We start from the raw sequence: 21,832 nt of genomic DNA, 5'->3' as shown, positions 1-21,832 counted from the left end.
GCAGTAAGGCCGCAACCAGCATGCAAGGGCAAGAGGAGGAAGCAGGAGGACGCCGCTCGCCAACGTAAGGATGAGACAGTCGTCAATGGTTGTGAGCGACCCTCGGGCCATCTGACTAGGCCTCCCACTCGCCCTCGACCTCTCTTCTGTCGCCCAGCTCGGCGAGCCACTCGTCGCGCGACAAGCACCGCAGCCGCCCCATCGCCGCGTCGACAGCCTTGGGTTGCGCTGTACTGCTCCGCATCAGACGGGTACGCACCGTCGCGGTGACGGTCTCAGGTGAACGCATCCCGACGAGGGTGATACTACCGCCAGATCTGAGCACGAGGAGGAATCGGCACACGAGCTCGGTGACGAGGTGGGTGGGAGGAGGGGTGGAGTAGACCAGGTTATCGCCGCCAGCGATGACGAGCACCACCTCCCGCAGGCTCTCGCTGCCCATAAACTCTGGTGTGCCGTCGGGCCGCGGGCCGAGCCATGCTATGTGGAGAGTGTATCGCTTCGTACTGGGCGGGATGAAGATGTACGGCCGCCGCGACTGCGAGTCAGAGGGCACGTCGTAGCCATCCACCACGGTGATGGGGCAGAAGGACGCCGCGCCGCGCCGATCCGTCGCGGTGGAGTTAGTGCGCCGGAGGACCTGCAGCGAGGTGAATGCTCGCCGGTAGGATGTGCTCGTGGGCCCGAGGTGGCAGCTTGCAACGTCGAGCACGCGCACGCCGGACGGCGCGAAGGGGAGGGGCGAGCCTGTCGGAGTAGTGAGGGTTGCGACTTTGAGCGGGGTGAGCAGCACTGCGTGGTCGAACAGCTGGGCGTCAACGCGGCGCTTGAATGCTCGCGAGGTCGCGCGGATGGCCATGAGCCCGCGCACGTCGGCGTGAGCGAGGATGCTGTCGATGATGGTCGGGAACGCTCCGTGGTCGATGCAAGTCATGAAGTGGGTGTTTGTGACATTTGCGTCGGAGATCTCCGATTCATTCTGCCAAGTCACTGGGGTGCAAGACCTCGACGTCGAGCTGGTCGGCGCCCAGCTCGGCCTCCCACTGGGCACGCGAGATGCATCGGACCCTCACGAGCGCCGCGTTGGCTGCGTCCTCATCAATGGCGAGGCGGTGCACGAGTGCGGCGTGCAGCGTGTCCTGCAGCCCCGTGAGCGGAGCGGGGCCGCGGATCGGCCGCTGCCTCATACCGACGACAGTGAGGCTGCCCCTGCAAGCGGAGAATATATTGGCATTGACTCCTGCACGGATAGGTATGGAGACCGTGGCCCGACGCCTCACCGGCGTCACCGTCCTCAGCTGGCTCGCACGGGGCCCCGACGCGCCGCCCACGCCGCCATCATCCGTCGGCGCCGCCTCGAGCACCGCCCGCCCATCATGGCGGGTGGGCCAAATCCTGGTGTCTTTGACCCCAGGTCGGCGGTTCGAATCGTCGAGAATCTGGTCCTGAGGGGTCAGGCGACGGGTTCGGGGAGTAGGGTCGGTCTCCTTTTGTTTGTTGTGACGAGGTGGGCCTTCGCTGGCCCGACCTGACCCGTTGCATCACTCACACACATGGCATAGATGAACAATGGGGGCTCCTACAACACCTCAAACTTTTTCCTCACCCCAATCTCCTTGAGCCACGCCCCGCGCGTGATGAAGCGCGTCGCAGCTTCCGCCTTCTGGCTGTCCTCGGCCGACAGCCCCGCCTCCTCCCACTTGGTCCGGAGCAGCTGCCACAGCTGGGAAGGGAGATACTCCCCATGCTCCTCATCGGGGTGTCCGTCGCCCTCTGTCCAATCGACTGGAGCGACACCAGCGACCGTGAGCGACAGCCCTTCGTCGCCGGCGAGAGCTTTCGCCAGGTGTCCCGCAATAGCGCCAACGACCCCGCCGTACGCCGTAGACGCGCCAAACTTCTTCCAACCCTTCCGCTTCACCCACCAGGGAGAGAGCACAACGACGGCCTGGCGCAGCGTCGGCGTGTCGGCGAGCGGCGCGAAGATGCCCTCCGCGAGCTCGGGGGTGAGGGTGGGTACGACCTTGCCGTCCGGTGCCGAGAGGGTGAGCACGTACCGCCGCGTATTTGGCGGCAGCCAGAGCACTGGGGGTGTCGCGCGGCCGAGGTACGGCGCCACAAAGTCGATGACGGTGTGTACGCTGGAGGGGAAGGGCTGAGGGGCGGGGTACCATGCCGCAATGTCCAGCCGGCGGAGAAGGTGCAGCTGGGTGAACTTTGCGAGGGTTTCGGCGGGGAGGATGGGCAGCTCGCGGCGTATGTCGAGGACCTCGACATCCTCTGGTCGGAAGGGGAGCGGCTCCGAAGTCGCCTCGCCGTTCGGCTCGAAGCGGGGGTACAGCAGCGCACGGGTGGTCTCGCCTGAGAAGTCGGCGCGGATGACGCAGTGGACTAAGGCGCTGGCGTCGTCGTGCCAGTTTGCTTGCAAATCGACGTCGGGGATGAGTCTGTTCCCGCGGGGGTCGATGTCAACATCTGCGCCAGGGACAAGCCCGTCCCCTCCTGCCTCGACGCTTGCCCGCTCAAGCAGCTCGGCACGCCACTCGGGCATGGTGAGGAAGCGAAAGTTACCCGTCGTCTTCATCATCTTGGCGTACCTCGCTGCCCACGCGTCAAACCCGGCGCGCCGGAGGATCGGGAAGAAGCCCCCGCTCAAGCCGACAAAGGTCAGGCTACCCGTCTTGCCGAAGATGCGCGCGAGCTTGAGGAGCGCGCTGTCGAGGAAGGCGCGGAAGTTGTCCCGGAAGTTCGGAACTATGTGGTACGTCTCGCCGTCGAGGTGGATCGCGATGACGGCGTCTTGGATGCTCGTATCGGCACTCGCGAAGCGCAGCTGGCTGTCGAAGGGCAGCCGGCTCGCGATGGGTTTATTAACTACCGCCTGCACGTGCAGGACATACTTGCTGCCCGTGGACGGGAGGTACACCACGGGTGGGGGCTGCCCCTCGCCGACGGTGATGTAGTCGATCGTCGTGTGCGCGTGTACGGGCGGAGCAACGGCACATGCCTCCCCCGTGCGCCGGAGTGTCTCGACGGATATGTTGAGCGAGTGGGGCAGGCCGCTGCCGGAGATGTCGGGGACGGAGGCGGCTTCCGTCGAAAGGGGGAGGAGCGTGTCGGGGTCCGAGGCCTCGGCGTAGCTGTACTCGACGTCGTCGTCGTTATCACCTACCACCCGGCGCCGGAGCACGAGATGCCGATAGGTCGATGTCATGGCGTGTGGTGGGGTGCTCGATGCAAGCACGAGCTCGTTGATGTAGTCGGACGCAGCATGAGTTGTCGAGGTGTCAGAATCGAGTCAGTCGGTCAGGTTCGAGTTAGCGGCGTGTCAGACTTGGATCCCGTGATGCGTGCCTGCTTTTTGCCACCCAAACAAGGCCAAGCCAGCCACTGACAGTATGGTGGGGGAGGGCCGCGACGACCTGGATACGACCCAACCTGACAACAGAGGCTTCAGAGCATGCATGTGCGCGATAGCTAGTGAGCTCTGTAGAAAGACACTTCGAGTCGATTTCGAGGCGCTAACAGTGTGGTGGGCACCACGAGCCGCTTAGAGCTCGGGATACCCCTCAAGCTCGCACCTATCACCCAGCTCGGCTCGCCAGTCGTCGAGGCCCAGAAACCTGACAGTAGGAAGCTCTGACGCGTCGAAATCGGACATGGCGTCGCGGGCAATGGTATTCACCACGTGCCCTATCTGCCTCACGAGGCCAGGCATGAGCCGGCTCTCGGCCCCGACGACCGTCATGCTCCCGCCGGCATCACACACGAGGTAGCAAAGGTCGATTACAAAGTTGATCGCCGTCATGGAGGTGTGCAGGTTGTCCTGGATGCCGTCGATGAAGTGGTACACGAGGACATAGTCGCGCGGCGGGGTATCTTTGGGGTTGAGCCACGGGCTGCGCTTATCGCGCTCGAATTCGAGATGGACGCCGAGGGACACGCTCTCCATGACGGCGTGGATGACGTGCCGCCTTGTCAGAGAGGAGGTGTGGCACGCAACCTCGCTGCCAGTGTTCCCTGTGAGGCGGAGGATGTCGACCACGACCGGCGCGCGCGGGCACGGTGCACCGCGGACGAGGAGACGCCGCAGAGTGTGCAGGCGTGTGAACTGCGCGACCATGCGCTCGGGCTCCCGCGTGCCCGGGTCATAGTCGCTGGACAATTCGAGCACGCGTACCACAGCAGGGATGAACGGGAGGTGCCGCGACGGGTCGAGCCGGCTCGTGAAGTACATGGTCGACCTGCTGTCGGGCGCAATCTTGCGCCGCATCTGGACGTGGGCGAGCAGCGCGTCGATGCGGTCGCGGAAGGCGCGCGAGGTGGCGCGGAAGAGGGTCAGCGTCTCAGGCGGGGCATTGAGGATGATCTTGTCGATGATGTCGGGGTAGTAGGCGTGGTCTATTGTTGCCATGGTAGGTTGTGCGGATGGTCGAGCTCGAGGGTTGCGGGTGTTGTGATGCCAGTGGGCGGCGGCGTCGGATGTCTCCGGCGGTCAGTGACGTCAGCATGTCAGAAGTCATGTTCACAGCTCGCATCTCGCCCAGGAGTGATCTATGAACAGTACTGTACGTCTCACATTGGGGTCAATAGCCACAATGAGGGGTATGTCGGGTTGCGCTTCCTGCTGACCGAGTGGATTGATGCGGGGAACAGAGGCAGAGCGCGGGTCGGTCGATTACGGAGAGCTTGAAAGGCGAGGAAGGTGTTGGGTATCTCGTGATTGTTGCTGCACATCGCCCGCGGCGGCGTCGGTTAACTCACTCAACGACTGTGAGTCGCCAGTCAGTGGTGCTACGACATCACCAATTATGAGACTCACACGATGCTTAAATCCGGCGCCATGACTCCAGAGTACCACGGCTGCCCCACGTCGCCTTCGACATCGTCCTGGTGGCCTGAAGGACTTGGTCGAATGAACCCTCGTCGTAGAAGGCAGACACAACCGCGTTCTTCAGAATCGACTTGAAGTGAGTGAAGGTCTTGTCTCCGCGGCGACCCTTCACGTGAGGGGGCCCTCCGATCTGGTCAGGAAGAATTTCCTCGAGACCCACGACAATGAGAGAGCCGCCTGCAAGCAGTGAAGGGGTCGCAGTAACCAGGATGTCGGAAACGGTTGTAAAGCATGTCATGGGGAGGATTGGCTCGCGCCTCATATTGGAAGATGACAAGATGAGCACCCAGTCGGTGACTTTGGCCGCATTCTTGATGACAACCGGGCAAGACAAGGGCGCCAAAGCGCCTTCTTGCCAATGGAGCTCGAGAACATATCGATTCGTAGTCGGAGGAAGGAAGATGGATATGTTGTTCGGCGTCATATTCGAGAGTACGACCAGGTGATCGACGATTGTGCGAACGGCCGGGAAGCCCACGTGTGATTGTCCCCTCACGGCGGATGAGTCCCGACGAAGCATGCGGCACGATCTGAAGCGCCTTGCTAGATCAATCGATAGAAACTGTTGGTCCACCCCCCAGAGATTGCGAAGCGTAAGAACCCTAACGGCCTCGGGGGCGAAAGGCAGAGCCAGGAAGAACCTTCCCGCCCAGGACTGCGAATCAGGACGCATCAGTGGTGCATTCACTTCGCTCTTGAGTGTCGCATGGTCACACATGATCCCATTGACCTTGTGACAAAAGTGTTTGGAAACAAGACGGGCGATGAGGAGCTCGGCGGGGTCGAGGTTGTCGACGATGAGGTCGATTATCTCGGGGAACGCGGTGTGGTCTATGACCAGAGTGGTAGGCTTGGTGGACTTGGTCGTCATCGTGACAGTCGCGTGGACCGAAGGAAGGCGAGGAAGAAGGGTCTCTGAGGAAGGGGAACGAGGAGCAGTGAGTGGTGATGAGAGGACAATGGGTGTGTGTGAGAGTGATCGTGAGGAGCGTTAGGAGATGAGTGAGTGGGGAGTCAGATGTGATGAGGTGAGCGTCGAGAGGAAAGTGGAGTGGCGAGTTGTCGAAATGATGATGATGAGAGAAGAAGAGAAATTGGTGGACGAGGAGGAAGACGGTTTTTATACAGCACGGGCGAGGGGGCGCACAGATTTCCAAGTATGTGACTCTCTTCATTCTTCTACAACGCTTCCCCTCTTTCCGTCGCCCCCGGACCTCGAGTACCTCTTCTCCACCTTTGTCAACATTCAGTTTGTCTCCTCCGCACTGTCCTACTTCGAGTTGTCCTTGCACGAGAACGGCCGGTCAACCTTGCCAGCACGGTACTGGGCGCGGATTTCTTTACCAGCAGCAATGGTACCGCTGACCTGGATGAAAAAGCCGAGGATGACGATGAACACGTTTAGGGCGACCATGGGCCAGAAACTCCAGCCGGGGTTGGACTGCTTACGGCGGTCCCAGTTGTCAAAGAGCCACATCCACCCCGTGGACTGGAGGGTCATGAGCGTCGCGAAGAGTGCGCCGATCAGGGTAAGGAGCGACCCGAAGAAGGGGATGGACTCGGCGATGAGGAAGGCAAGCGTCGCGCAGGTGATTGTCGTTCCAAACCACATAATGTAGTGCGTGGGGGTGAGAGCCGTGAGATGGTGCGAGTTGCTGGGTGTGTTAGTGCGCGGTTAACACTCTTGGGACAGGCGATGACTACGATACTCACCGCATCACGCGCACGAAGACGAGCTTAGCGGCAGAGTGCAGAAAGACGATCGCCGAAGCAAAGAGGCCGACGATACCAAACCCATACGACACCTTCTTGATGAGGGGGCCAGCGGACCCAAGGGCCGGTGTGGAGAGGTACTGCCCCGCCTTGAAGTAAACGACGATCGCAACAGTCGTGAAGAGTCCCATGGTGAGGAACTGGCATACCGCTAGTGACTTGTTGTAGTCGCGGGGGTTCTTCATCTCAGAAATGACACCGAAGAAGACTGGTGTGCCACCGTAGGACACTGGAACCATTAGACACAAACGTAAGGTACAATGGCAAAGGCGACTCACTGACCAGCGTCGACAGCACGCTGACGACGTCCCAGATCGACGCGTTGACGAACGCGTGGGTGTCCTTGTCCCACGGGCCTGTCTTCGGTGCAGCAGCTGGGCGCTCTTGTACGCCAACCGCGATAGTGACCATCAGGACCGCTGTGAAGATGCCACACACCCCGATCCAACCGATCCAGGACACTCTGTTCAGCGTCTGGATCGAGGCAGCAGCAGCGGCGATAGTAGCGGCCTGGGATGTGAGCCACCCGCCGCGGTCCTGAACTTTCTCAGACGTACCATGACAACCCACACGACAGTGCATGTAGCGTGGTCACTGATTGCATTGAACCCGATCGAAATGGCAACCATCGCCGCACCCGCCACGCCAACAGTGAAGCACCAGTACCCGATGGCAAAGACCTCGCGGCCGACGTTGCCGAACATGATGTACCCGGCGTCGGCGATAGAATACACCTCGGGGTGGTTGTGCTTGAACGTGCCTACCACATAGTCGCACCATGTGGTGAGGAAGCCGAGGCCCACAATCACTGGACGGTGGTTGGTTGGTAAGCGCTGATATGCGCGGCGGCCGGCTGGCGGCAACTCCTCCGCCACTTTCAACCCACTGATAACACCGGGCACGGCGCCAGTCATCTGCAGCAGCGACGGCATGGCGAGCACGCCGAGGCCGACCTGCGTCTTGAGGAGGATGACGGCGGCCTGCATCCTGCGGGGCGGGGTCAGCACGTACGCACAACCCAGCACCCACCATCCCATCGACGTGTAGTGGATGTGGCCTTCGCCCTGGAAGCCAAACACGGCGTCCACCTCGACGGCGTCCATCTCCTTGACGCCGACGATCTCGACGTCGCCGCCCTGCTTCTCGGATATCGTGTGCTTGTGCTCGTCGGACATGGTGTGGGGATCCGTGGGGTGCAGGGGGTGTAAGGGCATGCACGGGCTGCTTTTAACGCGTTCGACTTGGCAGACGGGTGGGGTCCCCTCCCGGCCGCCATGTAAGCGCTGGCCGAGGTGACACGGGGTTGCCCCGCGGATAACGTTCCCAAAAGCCAGTGTAACACCGCTCGCTTGCACAGATGCCGGCGTGATATCGAAGAGTCAAGCGACAGCGGTAAGAGCGTGTTGTTGCCGCTGGCGGTGTCGCCACTGACGACACCGGGTGGCGGGAGGCACAGGCGAGTGCCACGACTCCATGGGAAATCACAACCAATCAACTGGAGCTCTTCCCCGTCGGTCCATGCCCGACGGTCTACCGCCATGCTTCAAAGACCGTGGCACCGACGTTGGACGGAATGTGGCCGCGGTTAGTACCTCCCCAATGCCGGGCGATCACTCTGCCCACCAATTACACGGGCTTCTGATGTTGCCGCCACTTGCTCGCAAATGATGTACATAGCTTCTGACCTTTACGCGACACGTCGTGGGGCTGATTAGTGCACCTCCTCTCCGCGATGGCGGACGTGACGACGATTGCGATGCGATAACGCCTTGTTCTCGTATCTACAGTTCTGATGCCACATACTGTAGCTACATAGGTCAGCTAGTCCCCGGGTTCCATACGCTGCCACCCCTTACCTCCTGTATACTCCACGACTCCTCCCCTCACTTCAAGTATAGTTCAGGTAGTCGGGAAGTGGGTACATGACCTTGGCTGCCGGGCTGCGCCACCAATCGGCCGACTTCTTGAAGCGGATTTGCTTCATCACATAGTCCGTCTTGACTCCCGGATAACGACCGAACATTTCTGCGACGCTTTGCTTGATCCTCTGAATGTTGATCGCCTTGACTGTGAGGTCGTCATCCTCAACCTCGTATGACACGGGGCATTGGAGCAGCTCCAGGCCGACAATAGTGACCGAGGCACCGCGGACCAAAGCCTCCAAGGCGCCAATCACAATATCCTCCACGCTGTTGACAAAGTTTTGACAGTGCTCGCACGGGTCGTCGTCCGTCGGCGATGCGGGTTCGTGCGCTGGGACGTCTCCAATCACAAGGGTAATGCGCTTGAGAGTACCACCAAGACGGGCGTAGTCGATAAACTCCATGCCATGGATCGCCGTGTCTGATAGGTGGATGATGTGTTCCGTGATGTCTCCGTATTCGGAAGCGTTCAGGATAAAGGGCTGGGAGAAGAAGTCGACAAGCGTCACGGCCAACGAGTTCTCGAGCCGGAAGCTCTGGGTGCTGTTAATTCGTCGGACAGTTTGCAGCTCCGGGAAGACGATCGTGAAGTCGAGTGGGGCGCACTCGTTGAGGATGGAAGGGGCGTCTTGGTTGCCACGTTTGTTGATGCGGCTGAGATCGATTGTGCGGACACACTCCTCTGCCGCAGGAAGGGCAAGCTCGCGGGAGGGCATGCCGTTGGCCCAGGAGCCTCCGGGGGCATCCAGACCGAAGAGGTAGAACTTCTGGCCACTGCCGCCCCCCACGTACATCGACTTGAGGTTGATGTGTCGTAAGAGTTCCTTGGAGATGCGCCTGTTGAAAGCCTTGCCTGTGCCGCGAAAGTTGGCCAGGGCGGTGTTGGAGCAGTGGCGCAGGATGTTGTCCATGATTTCGGGGAAGTAGGTGTGGTCGATGGTCACGCGCGGAGCCGCGGGGTTGGGTGCGTCTGCAGTGCGGTGGAAGCACGGGGAGTGGTCGCCGCCGCCGTCCGAGCTGCATGAACACTTGCGCGCACGGCCGAAGTGGAAGGGCGCGGAGCCGGCTGGTGCGTCGACACGGATTCGGACAGGCGGCGACGGAACCATGTCGGAGCGAGGGAGGGGCCAGTGGGGGAGGGGCATTGTGGTAGGTGTCAACGAGTAAGGAGGTGAGAGGATGGGAGAGAAGAGGAGACAATGGGAGAAGAGAGGAGGGGAAATGAAATGAAAAGACGTGTCGTGTGTGGAGAGGAAGAAGAGACGCAACGATTGTTTGGGTCCTTTTTGTACCATTTCGGCGTGAGTGTGTGTGGAACGAAACGGCTGTCATCGACACAACACATAATCTGGCGCGCCTAAAGCTGTCCAAGTGGTGGAACCGACGGCGCTCTCCCAGAGCCTGTCACGACGCGGGGTGTCCAGTTGATGCAGTGCTTGGGCGAGCCTTGGCAAGGCTCCAGTGGTGGTCGTTGTCGGACGGATTAGTTGTTTGGGTTGAACAACGCGCACTTGTACTCCACGCCCACACTTGCAGCCAAACACATTGCTATCCATTAGGAGTACGTCAAAACTGCCTGCATTGTAACGATCGCTTGCTCTCCGACTCCGCTGTCGCGCCGGCTTCACGCTCTTACCACCAGTCCACTCCGACGAGCGACAGCGAGCTTCCTTTACAACCGGGAGACGAGCACCTCGCCCTCAAGCATCCCACATCCTCAACCTCATCGTCCCCAGCTCAACTTTCTCCCTCGTGTCAGAGGACGACTGCCGGGTCGGCAACCACGGCCACACGGCTGGTCTTCAGTTTCGAGTGTCACAACAAGCGGGGCCCCGCATTATCTCTGCGCCGACGTCAGGCCACGTGGCCTTCCACCCGGCAGGCAGCCGGGCAAGATCCCAAACACCACACGCGATATCGCGATACGATGCATACGCTTACACCAGCAGCTCTAGCAGCCCCTCCTCTCGCACAGCGTCCTGCACAGCAGACAGCACACGCGCATGCGCGCCCTCAAGCGCCGCCACAAAGCCAAAGTTTGACGACATGGCGCGCCCAGCAAAGATGTCAATCACCTTGCCGTGCACGTCGGTGATCTTGCCGCCCGCCTCCTCGAAGAGCAGCATCGCGCCGGCGTGGTCCCAGATCTTGCCGTAGCGCGTGCGCTTGCGGTACACCCAGAACGTCGCGTCTGCCGCGCCGAGGCCGAGGACCGCCCAGCGGAGCACCCACGCAAGCAGGTCGTTGCCGGGGTATGCTATGCCGAGGCGCGCAGCAATCTTCACGTTGAGCCCGGGTACGGCAGAGTCGGTGCCCTCGACGCAGGTGACTGCCGTGAGCTGCGTCGTGTCGTCCGCCGTGCGCCGGGGTAGCCGCCTTGCCGGCGTGTCCGCTGGCCCGTCAAGTGGGCGGATGAACGTGCCGTGCCCGCGCGTCGCGAACATGATGCTGCCTGACGCGCTCGTCGTGTCGTTGTTGATTGGCGCGACGGCGTCCGGAGCAAGCAGCGGGATGCCGACCGCGCTGAGGGTCTGCCCTGGCCCGGTCATGAGACACACGTTGACGGCGTAGTTTTCGCCGCGGATGAAGGCCTTCGTCCCGTCGATGGGGTCGAAGATCCAGTATCGGCCCGCCGAGGGCTGCCCCGTGCCGGCCCAGTCGAGCATGCTGCACAGCTTGTCTTTTGACGCCGGGATACGCGCGACGCTGTCGGCGATATCGAGGTCGGACAGCAGCCCCCACACCGCGTCGAGGAGGGTCGGGCTCGCGCGCAGCTGCTCGGCCGACTCCTCGCCCACGAACAGGTCGTCCGGGAACGCAGAGTGGATCGTCGCGGTCAACAGCGCCTGGATTGCCAGGTCGGCGACGGTGACTGGCGAGTGGTCGTCCTTCTCGACAATGCCCTTGTTTTTCGACGCGATGACGCGCGAGCTGATCTTTACGGCGTGCTGGATCGCCGAGATGGCCACGGCCAGCTCGCGCGCGTACGGGCCGTCCATTGTGATGCGGTTGCAGGGTGGAGAGATGTGTGATGGAGGTCGACGAGTTGCTTGAGCTTTGCCGAAGTGGAGGTTCGGGGTTGGGTTAGTCACGTGATCCCAACGTGGTGTCCATGTGGTCACCACGCGATGGCGGTCTTCATGACGCCGATGCGCCGATGCCCCGCGGCGCCGACGTCGACGGCGACGGCAGCGGTGCGTGCACGACAGCGACGACGATCACCACTGGGATCGCACCAGACAGCCTCACAGCCCCGCGAGCCTCAGCATGCCGTTCATTATGGTAACTGCCATATTACGTCGTCTAGTCCACTTCAAAGTCTATTGACCCGTTGAACCACTTCACATTGTCCGGCTCTGCTCCTCCCCGTCCAAACCGTATCCGCTGCTGCAACGTCAGCCGGGACTGCAGACACACACACGCTCACCTGAGAAGCAAGCTCGTCGTGAACCCCTCCTGCTCGGACACCTTCTCAGTCCCGACAGCGAGGCCCTCGTACTGCCGCCGCACACCAAGCTCGGCCCACCATTCCTCGATCGTCAGCCAGCGGGTGCGCTCGTCCACCTGGTCGAGTTGCTCCGGCGTGAGCCATTCCCTTCCTGCATTGCTCTGCGCCCATGCGCGATAGGCGGCCTTGACCGCTTCGAGCACACCCGATCGGTTGCTCGTCGTGAGCTGCGGCTCGCCCAGGAGGAGGGGCGAGAGTCGGTCGGCGCCGACGATGGTTGCTGTTCCCCCGCTGCGCGCGATGCGCCCCATGGCCAGGATTAGGGAGTGCAGGATGTGTGGGAATGACTTGTATGGGCCCCTCCGTGCTTGCGCAGCGTCCGTGCCCAGTGTTGGCCAGAGGACGAGCACGAAGTCGCGCACATCCGCGGTCGGCACCCGGATTGTCCGTACAGAAGACAGGCCAGCGCCGGCGGCCGAGTCACTATCCGGTCTGAGCTGATCAAAGGTGACGTGGAGGACGTAGCGGCGCGTAGGGTCCGGCATGACGATGAAGTGCTCCCAGCCCCCTCGGCGGGTATACACCCCCGTGCTGGATTGAAAGCTGCGCAGGTCGAGAAAGTCGACAACGGTGCGCAGCCGTCGGTCCCAGCCAGATGGGGGGAAGTTGCCCATCATCCCGGATGGACCGGAGCGCTGCAGGGTGTGTACTGTCCCGATCGAGTTGACTGCGTCCACGAGGGTCTGGCTCGCGCCCGCGCCGCTGAGCTGCACGACCTTGATGAGCGTGCGCGGGAGGGATGTAGGCAGGGTTTGCAAGCAGTGCTCTGGGCGCGAGGACTTGTTGGTCCAGGGTACGTGTGCGGGCACGACGGCGTACGGGGGCGAACAGCGCGACACGCACCGCCAGCGATGGTCAATCAGCTGGACATGGTATCCGTCGATCGTTGCGTCGACGCGGTCTCGGAACTCGCGCGAGACGAGGCGCAGAGGGATGAGATCGGCCAGTGGGGTGTGTGCGAGCACGAGGTCGACGATGTGCGGGTATGCTGACGCGTCGAGTGTTGCTGGTTCGTCTGGCATTGTTGTTGTGAAGTGGCTGCAGTTAGTTTGTGTCAGTTGTTGATCGTGTCGTCGTTGGTGGAGGGTCGGTATTTAACCGAGTTGGGCGGGTTGCAAGTTGTGTCAAATCGCCGGACCCGAGGTGGGCCAATATGGGAGTGAATGGGAAATCATGTCCCCGCGTTGCCCATTACCGTGTAGTTGTAGAGCGAATCAACATGCATGTTCTTATCTGGTGAGTGATACGCAGCCGATCGCGTCGGGTGGAGCGCGCTCTTGGCGGTGTGCATGGGTGCATGTCGGGCGGGTCTTGGTTGTGTCGGTGGTCGTGGTCCGCCCGGTCACCTGGTGCCGAGGGGAATGCCACTCCTACGTGGTTAGCACCGCGCACCATGTGCAACTCACTGCTCGACCAGATGCAGCGAGTAGGCCTCGTTTCCGTCCAGCTTGTTGGCTCCGAGTGCCAGGCCCTCGTACCGGCGGCTTGTGTCGCCGAGCTCGTCCCACCACGTCTCGAGCGAGACGAAGCGAATGCGCTTGAATGCCTCATCGACGCGCTGCTCAAAGAGGCTGCTGTCAAGCAGGTGAGACATTTGGCCGTCGATAATGCAGCCTAGTTGCTGGAGTATCACGCGTTTGCCCTTGTTGAGAACCTCGTCGGGGTCGTCGGCGCGCTCCTGATCCTGTCCGAACAGGAGAGGCGAGAGGCGGTCTGCGTTGACGATCGTCACCGTGCCACTCTGTGCTGTCGTCGCTGCAGCCCACAGAAGACAGATGAGCGTCTTTGGGACTTGGGGAAAGGGCTCTTTCAGCCAGAGCTTGTTCCTCGGAGAATCGGTGGCAGAGAAGTACGGCCAGAGGACCAGCACAAGCTGAGCCAAACCAGTCGGGAGGGAGAACCGGACGTCCTTCTTCATGTCGTGGTCGCGAGAGCGTGCAGTGAGGAGGTGGTAAGAGTCAGAGTGAAGGTCACCCTGCAGCTGATTGAGTGACACGTGCAGAACGTAGCGGCGGATGGAGTGGGGGATGACGAGAAGGTGGTAGTAAGCCAACACAGGCGCGTGTCTACACCCGTCCACATTATTGAGAAGGCGGCGAGCGGCCGATTTCGTCTTCCAGATTGACGCAGCCGCGGTCATGTCGAGAGGATGCGTGAGAAAGTCTTGGAGAGGATCGGTAGGCAGCACCTTGCGCTGGACGGTCGGTGAGTACCAGAGCTTATGGAGGGCCAGGTAGTCCACCATGTTGGTGATTTGGGCGATGGCCACCTCTTCGGCAGGAAAGCGGTGGACGAGAGCCAAGATGTCGTTGCCGCAGCAGGGTATGCGCGGTGTTCAAATGGGCAAACACGTCAGCCAGGTATTCCTCGACCCCGCCGGTGAAGAGGATGACCTTGACGAGTGTGCGAGGAAGGTCGTCCTGTACGCAGTGGGCGGTGGCGCGCGCTGTGCGCGACCATGTGACTACGCCGCAAGGTGGCGAGCAGTGGGCCGGGCATCGCCAGCGGTGGTCGACCACTTGAACAGCATATGACGTGATCAACCTGTCGACGGCCCTGCGGATGTTGGTTGATAGAGGGCGTAGTGAGGGCAGCTTGGCGAGAGGCAGGTGTGAGAGGATCTCGTCCATGATGGCGGGGAAGGCCCCAGCGTCGAGGAGCACGGCAGGGCTGGTGCGGGCGGACATTGAGTCTAGAGTGGTGGATGAGGTGAGTGAGTGAGTGAGTGAGTGAGTGAGTGAGTGAGGATAAATGAGAGAATAGGAGAGGGAGAATAGTGAGGGCACACTCTCTCGAAGCGTGATCGCCGCAGGGGGTGGTGGTGTTGTCGGACGTTGCAGTCGGTGCTGGCGGTGTCGTCGCGCGCGTGCAATTGGAGGTATGGTCAACGTTGTGGGCGACTGGTTGAGCAAGGACAGGTTAAGTCCAGAAGGAAGACACTCTGTTGTGGGGGTTGTGCTATAAGAAGGTACCAAGGCTGACGGCACAGGCTGGTCCGCCCGAGACAGACAGCATTGTGATGAGTCGCGGTCATCAGGTGCGGAGGGGATAACCGCTCCTGTCTTAGTCAGATCAGAACTCCACGGACAACGTACAGCTCGACTAGCTTGAGGGAGTATGACTCGTGTTTGCCAGCGTGCTCGCCACCGAGCGCCAGGCCCTCGTACTGCCTGCGGATAGGACCGAGCTCGGCCCACCACTCCTCGAGGGTGAGGAAGCGGATGCGCCTGAACGCCTCGGCGACACGATAGTTGCTGGCGCCAACCGGACGCCCCAGCGCGTTGGACAGCATACAGTCGAGCTGGAGGCGCAGGATGCGCTTGACCTTGTTCAGAACCTCGGCCGGGTCGTCGGTATGCGCCTTGTCGATTCGGAACAGGATCGGCGAGAGGCGGTCGGCGTTGACAAGAGTGGGCGTGCCGCCGGAGAGAGCGTCCGCAGCCGCTGCCCAGAGTACGCATATGACCGACCTCGGGACCTTGGGAAAGGGACGCTTGGCCCAACTCGATGAGTGAGCCTCACCAGTGAAGAAGTGCGGCCAGAGGACAAACACGACGGTCGCGCCATCGGAAATCTGGAAGCGGATGTCCGGGGTGGGCTCATGATGCTCCTTCCGTCCCAGCCACTGGTGAAACGAGACGTGGATGACATAGCGGCGAATGGGCGGCGGCACGACGACGTGGTGGTAGCATTCGACGTCGTAGATCTCGTACTTTTCGGAAGGCAGGGGCGGCGGTGCAAGGGCGCTCATGACGAGGGCAGCTGTGTCGTAGGCCCTCTTGCGCGGCGAGCGGCTCGACACGACCATGCGCTCGCTACCCACGATGCGGTGGGGGACGGTAGGACCTCCGAGCTTGCCGAGCTCAAGGTAGTCGACCAGCGTGCTAATGCCGGCGGGGAGACGAGTCGGAAAGTTGCCCAGGATGGCGGAGGGGCTGGTACGCTGGATCGTGTGCACAGTGTCCATGTGCGCGAGAAGGGCTACCAGATGCTCGCCCCCGCCTCCGTTGACGAGGAGCACCTTGGGCAGCAGGCCGCGCACCGGCAGGTCCTGCAGGCAATGCGCCGCACCCTCTCCGCTGTGTGGGGTGGTGCGCACTCCCCACGGCGGGGAACAGCGATGCTTGCATCGCCAGCGGTGGTCGACCAGCGTGACCTGGTAGCTCTTGATCAGGCGTCCGACGACGCGGTACATGCCGCGAGAGAGCGCGCGCAGGGGGAGGAGCTGATCGGGGGGCAGGTGCTGTAGGATGCTCTCCATGATGTGGGGGTGGGCTGATGCGTGTATAGGTGATGGGTGGGTCATGGTGAAGTGAAAAGTGTGTCGTGAAGAGCAAGTTGTGTGTTGGGTTGAGTGATAAACAAAAGTCGACGGGCGGTGCGAGATGAGATTGGCGCTCGAAGTCAAAGTGGCACCTGTTGGTGGCGAGTTTGCCACCCAGTTTACTGCCCACTGACAACCACGACGAGGCTGATATTCAGGACGACGACACTGCTCCCAGAACACTATACATAGATGTAAGGGATTGCGGCCCATGCAGGGGCAGCGTTGAGGAGGATGCACTGCCGATGTGTATCGACACACACCCATCACTGGGGCTCACAGTATAGGGAGGAAACCGCGAGCTGTTGAGGCCTGCGTCGAGCAGCTCCCAAGTCTCAGCTCCCAACTGCTAAGTGTGTACCCAACTTAGTGGCTACCGAAGGGGACTTTGCTTCTGTGTACGTCAGCTCACACGCCCGGGTGGGCCGCCACGTACTGCGCAACGAGTTCAAGTGAGTAAGACTCGTGTTTATCGATCCCGGCGCCGCCGAGTGCAAAGCCCTCGTACCGGCGTCGGGGCTCGCCAAGCTCGGCCCACCAAGCCTCGAGTGATATGAATCGGATGCGATCAAAGGCCCTTTCGAGGCGCTCCTCCATTGTCTCCTTCGAGTCGTTGTTCTCCTTCTCAAGGGCGTGCCGCATACGCTGTCGCACGATGTCCTTGACCTTGTTCACCATATCGGTGGGGTCGGCGGCGCGTGCCGCGTTCTCGTTGAAAAGGAGCGGCGAGAGACGGTCGGCGCTGACAACGGTCGTGGGCCTGCCATCCAATGCAGACGTTGCGACTGCGGCGAGAAGAGAGGTGAATGTCTGGGGGATGCTTGCGAATGGCCGATATGTCGGAGGGGGATCACACCAATATAAGGGCCAAAAGTGCGGCCAGAGGACGAGGAGAAACTCGCCCAGACCTGGTGGGTGCTGGAATCGGAGATCGTGCATCATCCAGTGCCTGTCGTTGGCGCGTAGCTCCTGGCAGAGCGAAATGTGGACGATGTGCCGCCGAACGGTGGGGGGAACTTCCACCAAGTGGTAATACTCGATGTGGTGCTTCTTACCCGTGGCCTTGTCCAGCATTATCCGAAGGCGCAGCCGGCTTTTAGCTTCACCACGGGACCGCCGTGGACGGCCCACTGGAGGCACAAACTCCGGTCCCTTTCGCGGTATGAACGGCGCATAGAGCGTCGTAAGATCCACAGAGTCAACAACGGTGGTGATGCCCGGGAGCTGACGGAAACGTCGGGTGTCCAAGGGCATGTACCCAGTGCGCTGCAGTGTGTGTACGGTGCCAAGACGCTTAAGCACATTGCTCAGGACCAGCGTGTGCGAAAAGTCCTCACATAGGAGGACCTTGACCAAGGCACCTTCCTTCAGGAGGTCCTCCGCGCACAGAACAGACCGGTCAGTGTGCCCGTCACGCGTGCATGGCATGACATGGCAAATGAAGTTGCAGGTGCAGTGGTAGGGGTCGCGCACGAGCTCCACGTAGTAGCTCTTCAGGCGTTTATCGACGCGGATCTGGAAGCACTTGGCAACGGCGCGCCACGGGATAATGTGCTCGAGCGGGGTGTGGTCGACGACGATGTTTTCAATCACCTCGAGTGGGAGCCCCACGGGGGTGCTGAGCGAGAATTGGGGGCCTGCGGGCGGGGGGCTGGCCATGGCTGAGTGATGGTTGGAGTTGAGAGGATGGAGGACAGAGGAATAGAGAGGCCGTCCTTGTGGGGGGTTTATATCCAAAATGTGTGCTGGATTGATTGAACCCAGAACAACGTGAAGTGTTGCGAGCTGATTGATGCCTCGTGACAATGTGTGTGATTGCAAAGAAGCAGTGCTGAGGGAGTATGTAGGTGGTAGTCGTTGGCTCAGTGATGGAACCAGCGACGTGTTTCACAAACAAGCCAATGGCCACATCGACACGACGTTCACGGCATTGTTCAATTGATGACATACATGTTATAAACATCGAGACAATGGATGCCTGGTACGGCGTAGTGTTTACCCTTGTGCAGCCGTCCGGGCGGTTCGGGCGCACGGTGGCACTCACAGCTCGAAGGCTGCGCGTGCCAATGCCCGCTTCGATCGTTGTAACTCTGCCCAATGGCCAACCATGTGCCACAGAAACACCACCGTAAAAACCACCACAACGGCCGGGAATGCGACCAACCAAACGGCTCGGCGGTCGGGACACATACAGAGCCACCTTTTGCATCGTCAGCGGCGGGAAAACGCTTCAGCTCACCTCTTCGCACACAATGGGTACGCGCTACTGCTCCGTCAGCACGATACAGACTGGACACGTACGTCTTTGCAAGCAAGCGCAACTTGTCTTTTTCGTCCTTTGGTCGTTGAGGGGACACCGGCCCCCCCGGCGTAACCCCTGTGAATGGGACCAAGCTCGTGCCACCACTCCTGGAGGGTGACGAATCGGACGCGCGCGAGGGCTTCCTGGACCTTCTGCTCGTCTCCTGGGAACCTGGCGGCCAAGACGAGGCGAATGTGCTTCCGGATCTGCTCGATAACGTATCGAGGGCTGTTGCACCCGCGCGTGCGGCCGAAGATGAGCGGCGAGACACGGTCCGCTCCGACAATCGTGGTCATCGCGCCGCCCGCAGCGGCCACCGCAGCCGCAGTGAGGGAACGGGCGAGGGCGGGTGGAACGCTCTGAAAGGCCTGGAACCAGAGCCTTCCTCCCGTTGGCGGGGTGAAAAAGAGTGGCCAGAGAACGAGCACAAACTCTTCCAATGTGCCTGCGGGAACCGTAAACCGAAGATCGTCCCCCAGACCAAAGCTGTCGAACTCGCAGTGAACTTGGTTGAAGATGAAGTGAAGGATGTAGCGTCGGATAGAGGGGGGCACCGTGACCTGGTGGTAGTACTCGTCCTCCCCGGTCTCGGGATGGGCGACAGGAATAGTGGCCATGGGAAGGCTTGCCAGGCGCAGGTAGTCGACCAGGGTAGTAATTCCGCGGTGGAGTTGAGCGGGAAAGGGACCGAGGAGTGCCGACGTCGTGGTGCGCTGGAGTGTCTGGGCGGTCCCAATATGTTCAAGCACCGCCTCGAGGTGGTTTGTGCCTTCACCCGTGTAGTCCACCACCTTGACCAGCGTTCCAGGGACCGGCAGGTCCTGCACGCAGACGTCGTCGGGGTCCGTGCGCTCGTCGCGCATGAAGCGGACGACGCCGCATGGCGGCGCGCAGTTGTTTTGGCACTCTGTGCTGTGATCCACCAACTTGACATGGTAGCACTTGAGGAGCTTGGCGTCGATATGGTCGCGTACATAGCGGGAGACGCCTCGCAAGCGCACGAGGTCGGCGAGGGGCACGCTGGAGAGGATGTTGTCCAGGATGTGAGGGAATGCTCCGGCGTTGAGCATTGCAGTTGTCTGGTTGGTCATTGTCGACGTGGAGGGTTTGGTGGTGTCTGGAGTGAGTGGGAGAGTGAAAGTGAGTGGGAGTGTTGCAATAAATGGGCGAGTGTGTGTGTGTGCGGCTTGCTCGAGGGGGTGGACCGCCAGAGTGGAGGGTCGTCGGCATTTCACGGCGTAACGAGGCCAGTGTCCTCGTCGAGCAGGATGGTGGCTGCGACACCAAACACACAGTAAGCAGTCGGAAGCTCACGTCTGTGCAGTACTGGATCCGTACACGCTCGAACGGCAGCAGTTTGCTCAGCTCGTTGCCGCCCTCGCCGCCGTCGACACCAAGCGGCCTGCTCTGCGGACGCGGCTGGAAACCTCCATCCCGCATGTAGTGTTAACTGGCTCAAGACTCGCGCAGCGAATAACCGCTCCTGTGTCGTCAGTATCATCCACCACACACAACTCACATCTCCACCAGACTGAGCGACAGCGCCTCGTCGCCGTCGGCCCTCCCGTCGTCGAACGCGAGGCCCTGGTATCGCCGGCGCGTGGGGCCGAGGTCGCGCCACCACTCCTGGAGGGTGAGGAAACGGACGGGCGACAGCTTGTCCGCATCTGGCGGTACAGGGATTCCCGGGAGTGGGGGCTCGACGACGCCGGTGTTACGCCGATGGTATGAAATCAGGCCCTCCAGCTTCCGCTGCATATCGTACAGGTCATCTGGCTCCTTGTCTACGCGCGAGAAAGGGTCCTTGCACTCCGCTGCTGTCCTTAGGTCCGGCTTGCCCAGTGTTCGCCAGTGGTCCATGACGCGACGCCGCATGTCGTTGATTAGGGGGTCTCGGCGGCTGATCTCGCCCACCCTCTGTCGCTTCGCGAGTTGGACGCAGGCGAGATTGTCGTCATTCATCTGCTGAAGAAAGGCTTGCGCCTCTGCGTACCGTTGTTGCTCGGCTCGGAACTTGGTTGTCTGGTGAGTACGCAGCAGCTCCCGCACCGCTTCGACGGCGTCAGCCGGGTCGGCAAACTTCTCCTTATTGTTGCCCAACACGAGCGGAGAGAGGCGTTCGGCACCGACAATGGTGGTCTTGATGTCACTTTCGGCGGCTGTGACCGCTGCGCCGATCATCGACACGAGCGACACGGGCACGTCTTGGACTCGTCGACGCTCTTCAGTGGCAAAGATAGGCCAGAGGACGAGCACGAACTCGCACAGGCCAGGAGGGAAAGCGAACCGCACGTCGTGGTCATCCTCGTCCACGCTAATCACGCTTGCCACCTGGTCGATGACAGCGTGCAAGACGTACCGCCTGATCGAGTCGGGGATTGTGGGCTGGTGGTACCGCTTCTCTGCATGCGATCCCGCGACCTTCCAAAAGAGAGTCGGTGTGCCGAGGTTGGCAAAGCCGAAGCAGTCGACCATTGTGCGCACGCCCGGGTGGATCTGGGCAGGAAAATTACCCACGACCGCCTTGGCGCCGCACCGCTGCACCGTGTGCACCGTGCCCATAGTGTCGAGTGCGTCGGCAACGCCATCAGCCGTCCTGCGCACCTGGACAACCTTGACTAGCGTGTCCGGTGGCAAGTCCTGGACGCAGTACTCGCGCCCCACCCCATCGGAGCGGAGGGGGACGGCGCCGACGGGCGGGACGCAGCGCTGAAGGCATCGCCAGCGGTGGTCGACGAGGACGACGCGAAAGCATGTTATCTGCGTGTCGATTCGGCGTTGGACATCGCGGGAGACCGCTCGGAGGGGGTACAGGTGCTCTGGGGCGAGGTAGGCCAGCACACGGTCCAGGATGTGCGGGAAGGCCGTGGCATCCAGCACTGTGGCAGGGGCTTCGCTGGGGCGCGGGGAACTCGGCTCGCTTGGTCGTGTGGAGTCGTCAGTGGGTGGTCGAGGAAGCGGCCGGTGCATGGCGATGAGTGCGATGGCGAAGTTGCAGAGATGCAGTGAACAATGAAATCACAAGGTTGGTCGGAGCATTTACCGCGGAATAACAACACCGCGCCCAAGCGGGATTCGGTCCCGCACGTCATACCCGCGGCTATGCCGG

At 61.3% G+C, this 21,832-nt stretch overlaps 13 protein-coding genes across 13 annotated transcripts; all 13 read right to left on the bottom strand.

The window, feature by feature from the left end:
• Positions 1–115: 115 nt before the first annotated feature.
• On the bottom strand, positions 116–1,187 carry LOC62_04G005257 (uncharacterized protein; the record flags this gene model as incomplete). Its single annotated transcript, XM_062771784.1, has 2 exons — positions 116–912; positions 992–1,187. The coding sequence occupies 2 exons, from the start codon at positions 1,185–1,187 to the stop codon at positions 116–118; spliced, it is 993 nt and encodes a 330-aa protein (XP_062627768.1).
• A 392-nt stretch (positions 1,188–1,579) lies between these two features.
• LOC62_04G005256 (uncharacterized protein) lies at positions 1,580–3,214 on the bottom strand (the record flags this gene model as incomplete). Its single annotated transcript, XM_062771783.1, has 1 exon — positions 1,580–3,214. The coding sequence occupies one exon, from the start codon at positions 3,212–3,214 to the stop codon at positions 1,580–1,582; it is 1,635 nt and encodes a 544-aa protein (XP_062627767.1).
• A 336-nt stretch (positions 3,215–3,550) lies between these two features.
• Positions 3,551–4,414, bottom strand: LOC62_04G005255 (uncharacterized protein; the record flags this gene model as incomplete). Its single annotated transcript, XM_062771782.1, has 1 exon — positions 3,551–4,414. One exon carries the CDS (start codon positions 4,412–4,414, stop codon positions 3,551–3,553), a length of 864 nt encoding a protein of 287 aa, XP_062627766.1.
• Positions 4,415–4,829: 415 nt separating this feature from the next.
• Positions 4,830–5,567, bottom strand: LOC62_04G005254 (uncharacterized protein; the record flags this gene model as incomplete). Its single annotated transcript, XM_062771781.1, has 1 exon — positions 4,830–5,567. The coding sequence occupies one exon, from the start codon at positions 5,565–5,567 to the stop codon at positions 4,830–4,832; it is 738 nt and encodes a 245-aa protein (XP_062627765.1).
• Positions 5,568–6,164: 597 nt separating this feature from the next.
• On the bottom strand, positions 6,165–7,842 carry mtr_8 (N amino acid transport system protein; the record flags this gene model as incomplete). The annotated part of the gene is made up of 6 exons (XM_062771780.1): positions 6,165–6,549; positions 6,608–6,896; positions 6,946–7,177; positions 7,225–7,475; positions 7,554–7,654; positions 7,697–7,842. 6 exons carry the CDS (start codon positions 7,840–7,842, stop codon positions 6,165–6,167), a joined length of 1,404 nt encoding a protein of 467 aa, XP_062627764.1.
• A 713-nt stretch (positions 7,843–8,555) lies between these two features.
• On the bottom strand, positions 8,556–9,734 carry LOC62_04G005252 (uncharacterized protein; the record flags this gene model as incomplete). The annotated part of the gene is made up of 1 exon (XM_062771779.1): positions 8,556–9,734. One exon carries the CDS (start codon positions 9,732–9,734, stop codon positions 8,556–8,558), a length of 1,179 nt encoding a protein of 392 aa, XP_062627763.1.
• A 792-nt stretch (positions 9,735–10,526) lies between these two features.
• On the bottom strand, positions 10,527–11,588 carry AN1769_1 (3'(2'),5'-bisphosphate nucleotidase; the record flags this gene model as incomplete). The annotated part of the gene is made up of 1 exon (XM_062771778.1): positions 10,527–11,588. One exon carries the CDS (start codon positions 11,586–11,588, stop codon positions 10,527–10,529), a length of 1,062 nt encoding a protein of 353 aa, XP_062627762.1.
• Positions 11,589–11,849: 261 nt separating this feature from the next.
• Positions 11,850–13,150, bottom strand: LOC62_04G005250 (uncharacterized protein). The gene is made up of 2 exons (XM_062771777.1): positions 12,017–13,150; positions 11,850–11,976 (listed from the first exon to the last, which is right to left on the bottom strand). The coding sequence occupies exons 1-2, from the start codon at positions 13,117–13,119 to the stop codon at positions 11,931–11,933; spliced, it is 1,149 nt and encodes a 382-aa protein (XP_062627761.1). The 5' UTR covers positions 13,120–13,150; the 3' UTR covers positions 11,850–11,930.
• A 349-nt stretch (positions 13,151–13,499) lies between these two features.
• Positions 13,500–14,342, bottom strand: LOC62_04G005249 (uncharacterized protein; the record flags this gene model as incomplete). The annotated part of the gene is made up of 1 exon (XM_062771776.1): positions 13,500–14,342. One exon carries the CDS (start codon positions 14,340–14,342, stop codon positions 13,500–13,502), a length of 843 nt encoding a protein of 280 aa, XP_062627760.1.
• Positions 14,343–15,164: 822 nt separating this feature from the next.
• Positions 15,165–16,358, bottom strand: LOC62_04G005248 (uncharacterized protein; the record flags this gene model as incomplete). The annotated part of the gene is made up of 1 exon (XM_062771775.1): positions 15,165–16,358. The coding sequence occupies one exon, from the start codon at positions 16,356–16,358 to the stop codon at positions 15,165–15,167; it is 1,194 nt and encodes a 397-aa protein (XP_062627759.1).
• A 471-nt stretch (positions 16,359–16,829) lies between these two features.
• On the bottom strand, positions 16,830–18,080 carry LOC62_04G005247 (uncharacterized protein; the record flags this gene model as incomplete). Its single annotated transcript, XM_062771774.1, has 1 exon — positions 16,830–18,080. The coding sequence occupies one exon, from the start codon at positions 18,078–18,080 to the stop codon at positions 16,830–16,832; it is 1,251 nt and encodes a 416-aa protein (XP_062627758.1).
• Positions 18,081–18,695: 615 nt separating this feature from the next.
• Positions 18,696–19,814, bottom strand: LOC62_04G005246 (uncharacterized protein; the record flags this gene model as incomplete). The annotated part of the gene is made up of 1 exon (XM_062771773.1): positions 18,696–19,814. One exon carries the CDS (start codon positions 19,812–19,814, stop codon positions 18,696–18,698), a length of 1,119 nt encoding a protein of 372 aa, XP_062627757.1.
• A 364-nt stretch (positions 19,815–20,178) lies between these two features.
• On the bottom strand, positions 20,179–21,693 carry LOC62_04G005245 (uncharacterized protein; the record flags this gene model as incomplete). Its single annotated transcript, XM_062771772.1, has 3 exons — positions 20,179–20,206; positions 20,243–21,219; positions 21,241–21,693. 3 exons carry the CDS (start codon positions 21,691–21,693, stop codon positions 20,179–20,181), a joined length of 1,458 nt encoding a protein of 485 aa, XP_062627756.1.
• Between the last annotated feature and the right edge of the window lie 139 nt (positions 21,694–21,832).

The sequence above is a fragment of the Vanrija pseudolonga genome, chromosome 4 (assembly GCF_020906515.1).
Source record: "Vanrija pseudolonga chromosome 4, complete sequence".
NCBI classification, from domain to species: domain Eukaryota; kingdom Fungi; phylum Basidiomycota; class Tremellomycetes; order Trichosporonales; family Trichosporonaceae; genus Vanrija; species Vanrija pseudolonga.
This window is presented reverse-complemented; position numbering and strand designations above follow the sequence as displayed.